At 43.7% G+C, this 3,938-nt stretch overlaps 1 protein-coding gene across 1 annotated transcript; it reads left to right on the plus strand.

Moving 5' to 3' along the window:
• The first annotated feature begins 686 nt into the window (after positions 1-686).
• Positions 687-3,414, plus strand: LOC138214072 (tripartite motif-containing protein 16-like). The gene has a single exon (XM_069175441.1). The coding sequence runs from the start codon at positions 736-738 to the stop codon at positions 2,482-2,484; it is 1,749 nt and encodes a 582-aa protein (XP_069031542.1). The 5' UTR covers positions 687-735; the 3' UTR covers positions 2,485-3,414.
• Positions 3,415-3,938: the final 524 nt, after the last annotated feature.

Below are 3,938 nucleotides of genomic sequence, written 5' to 3' on the forward strand. Positions count from 1 at the left end.
AACTACTCTGTGCCAAATGAAGTCACGCCAGATGGTAGTTTCAGTCTCTGTGTAACTTGTTTAACATGTTTTTGTGTTGTTGCTTCCTGGATTGCAGCCTGTTCAGTCATCAGCTCCTGTCTGCCTCGCCCCGTATGCGTCTTTTGGTTAAGTTTGATTATAAAATGCGTTTCTTTTTGTTAAATCCCTGATGTGCTCCGTCTTTGCTGCGGCCAAGAACACAAAATATACAAAAATAATATAAAATGCTGGTTTATTAAGGACTTTGACTTGTAATGGAGTATCTTTGTTTTCTTTGCTGTATTTGTACTTTTACTTCAATAAATGTTCTGAATACTTCATCCACCATTTGTCTGAGTTGAATTAGACTAAATGGTGCTGCTTGTTTCCAGAATGGCCACCAGAGGGAGCACTCTGCCCACTGACAGCGCTCGTTGCCCCTGGAGACTAATAAGTGAACTTATCAGAGGTAAAACAAAGATCCTCAAATCTTTGTTTCATGTTACAGCAGCAGAAACAGAGGGCGTCTCAGTTTGTGGGGGAAACTTCAACTTAGTCATGAATCACAGCCGAGACGACGAGTTTGAGGAGGAATAAAAAAAAACTGCTCTCAAACTCAGCAGCTGCAGTCTGTCACGTTTCCTTGTTCCCTCCATCAGATCTGCAGCTGGGAGATGGGCGGAGCCAACATGGGTGGAGTCTAAGAGCTGATGTCCTCATTGGCTGCAGAGTCACATGATATTTAAATCAGCTGAAACCAGTTTTATCTTTGAGGAAGTGAAACTCACACAGTCACTGCTGCTGAGAGGTGAAATGGAGCAGAAAGGAGTTCAGTTGGACCGAGAAACCTTCTCTTGTTCCATCTGTCTGGATCTACTGAAGGATCCAGTGACTCTTCCATGTGGACACAACTACTGCATGGAGTGTATTAAAGTCCACTGGGACGGACAGGACGGGACGGGAGTCTACAGCTGTCCTCTGTGCATGAAGACGTTCATACCGAGGCCTGTCCTGGTGAAAAACACCATGTTGGCAGCTTTAGTGGAGGAGCTGAAGAAGACTGGACTCCAAGCTGCTCCTGCTGATCACTGCTATGCTGGACCTGAAGATGTGGCCTGTGATGTCTGCACTGGGAGAAAACTGAAAGCTGTCAAGTCCTGTTTAGTCTGTCTGGCTTCTTATTGTGAGAAACACCTTCAGCCTCATTATGATGCCGCAACATTCAAGAAACACAAGTTGGTGAACCCCTCCAAGAAGCTCCAGGAGAACATCTGCTCTCTTCACGACGAGGTGATGAAGATGTTCTGCCGCACCGATCGTCAGATTATCTGTTATCTCTGCTCTGTGGAGGAACATAAAGACCACGACACCGTCTCAGCTGCAGCAGAAAGGACCGAGAGGCAGAGAGAGCTCGAGGGGAGTCGAGGAAACGTCCAGCAGAAAATCCAGGACAGACAGAAAGATGTGAAGCTGCTTCAGCAGGAGGTGGAGGACATCAATCAGTCTGCTGAGAAAACACTGGAGGGCAATGAGAAGCTCTTCACCCAGCTGATGAGTCTCCTCCAGGAAAGAAGCCGCGATGTGAAGCAGGAGGTCAGATCCCAGCAGGAAACCCAAGTGAGTCGAGTCAAAGAGCTTCAGGAGAAGCTGGAGCAGGAGATCGCTGAGCTGAAGAGGAAAGACGCCGAGCTGGAGCAGCTCTCACACACAGAGGATCACAACGAGTTCCTGCACAACTACCCCTCAGTGTCAGCACTCAGTGAGCCTACAGACTCATCCAGCATCCATATCCGTCCTCTCACCTACTTTCAGGATGTGACAGCAGCTGTGTCAGAGGTCAGAGATAAACTACAGCAAGTTCTGGATGAAGAATGGAAGAAGATCTCGGTGTCAGTGAAGGAAGTGGACGTTTTACTGTCACAACCAGAACCAAAGACCAGAGCTGGATTCTTAAGATATTCACAAGAAATCACACTGGATCCAAACACAGCAAACAGTTGCCTGTTATTATCTGATGGGAACAGAAAAGTAACAGTAATGAAACAGAATCAGTCTTATTCTGATCATCCAGACAGATTCATTGGATGTTGGCAGGTCCTGAGTAGAGAGAGTCTGACTGGACGTTGTTACTTTGAGGTGGAGATGAGAGGAAGAGGAAGAGTTGAAGTAGCAGTCGCATACAAGAATATCAACAGAACAGGGAGCTGGATGGAAAGTGTGTTTGGATATAATAACAAATCTTGGTCATTAAATTGTTCCAATAACAGTTTTCAGTACAACAACATCAAAACTCCCGTCTCAGGTCCTCCATCCTCCAGAGTGGGGGTGTACCTGGATCACAGTGCAGGTACTCTGTCCTTCTACAGCGTCTCTGAGACCATGACTCTCCTCCACAGAGTCCAGACCACGTTCACTCAGCCGCTCCACGCTGGGTTTTGGATTTACATCGTTGGAAACTCTGCTGAGTTTTGTAAACTGAAATAAACTGAAGTCTTTCAGGTTTCAGTGGGTTTAAACCTGCATTTTCATTTTCCATTTCATTTTCTCTCCATCATTGAGGCGTTTCTGCTCTGAACAAAGATCTGCTGTCAATCAAGCATTATGGGCGGCCCCCGGACGTCTTCTTGATAGTTGTTATCTTCATGTTAATATGTTTTATTATTGTTTTTAAGCTCTTTTCACACCGTTCCTGTAGTGAAAACCACGTATCTCTAAATTTGGTGATGTTGAATTTTGAATCATTTTCTGATAAACTAAAGAGATTTAAATGTTCTTTTATGGACTGAGATGATTCTCCTGCTAAATTAACTATTTTAAAAAACCTGACAAAGCTGAAAAGGTGTTTATTTCTTAGATACGTGGTTCTCACAGGACAGCAACGCTCCAAATATGTGATGATCTGGTTCAATATGACGCTTTACAAATCAACAATATATAAAGTAGTTGAAATGAGCAAAACCTTCAGTGACTATGACGGTAAAATTCACTTTAATCCAGCAGCAATATGAATCTACAAACATCACATATATAATAGTAAAACACTAACAGGGAACATTTTCTGCTTCGTGTGTACTTTTACTTTTTGTGTTTTCAGTGTATTTTTGCTGACGATACTTTAACTTCAACAAGGTTTTGAATGCAGGACTTCTAGTATTTTCAGTCTGGTATCAGAACTTTTTCTGAAATAAAGGAGCTGAATTCTTTCACTGCTTCACATATAGTAATATAGATTATTCAGAGGGAACAAAGCAGCACTTTTACTTTAATACTTTCACTAAATGTTGCTGCTAACGCTTCTGTACTTTTACCTGAGTAAGCTGTTTAATTAAGGACTTTGACTTGTAATGGAGTATCTTTGTTTTCTTTGCTGTATTTGTACTTTTACTTCAATAAATGTTCTGAATACTTCATCCACCATTTGTCTGAGTTGAATTAGACAACATGATGCTGCTTGTTTCCAGAATGGCCACCAGAGGGAGCACTCTGCCCAATGACAGCGCTCGTTGCCCCTGGAGACTACATATCCCAGAATGCCTCGCGTTCAGTCTTCGTTCCCAGGAAGTGAGGAGCGGGGTGAATTTTCTATAGTTGGATGGTGAAAACTTCCCAGATTGAGGATATTCTCGAGGCTAAAGTTTGGAAAGATGGAAACCTGTTGATTGTGTGTAGAAATGCAGAACAAAGAGAGCGAGCGGACGGGATTAAAGAAACATGTCGTTTTAAAGTAGTGAATAGTAGTGACGTCACGAGGTGTGCCGACGCTTCGAAGCGCGTGTCGAGGCTTGCTTCATTTAGGGGAGGAGCCACAAATGATGACGTCTGAAGCCTTGCTGCCCGGCTGTACCACGTGACTGTTTCAGGAAGTGGTTCAGATTTTGCCTGGAGGTTTGACAGCAATATAAACTCTTCAGGCTCCATTCAAAATGTGGGTTGTTGGT

Source organism: Embiotoca jacksoni, unplaced genomic scaffold, assembly GCF_022577435.1.
Source record: "Embiotoca jacksoni isolate LCO1_2020_lvr unplaced genomic scaffold, fEmbJac1.0.p SCAF_67, whole genome shotgun sequence".
Classification (NCBI taxonomy): Eukaryota; Metazoa; Chordata; class Actinopteri; family Embiotocidae; genus Embiotoca; species Embiotoca jacksoni.

Excerpts from the sequence above, each read along its gene's own strand:
- LOC138214072 (XM_069175441.1), top strand. The coding sequence starts at position 736 with ATGATATTTAAATCAGCTGAAACCAGTTTTATCTTTGAGGAAGTGAAA.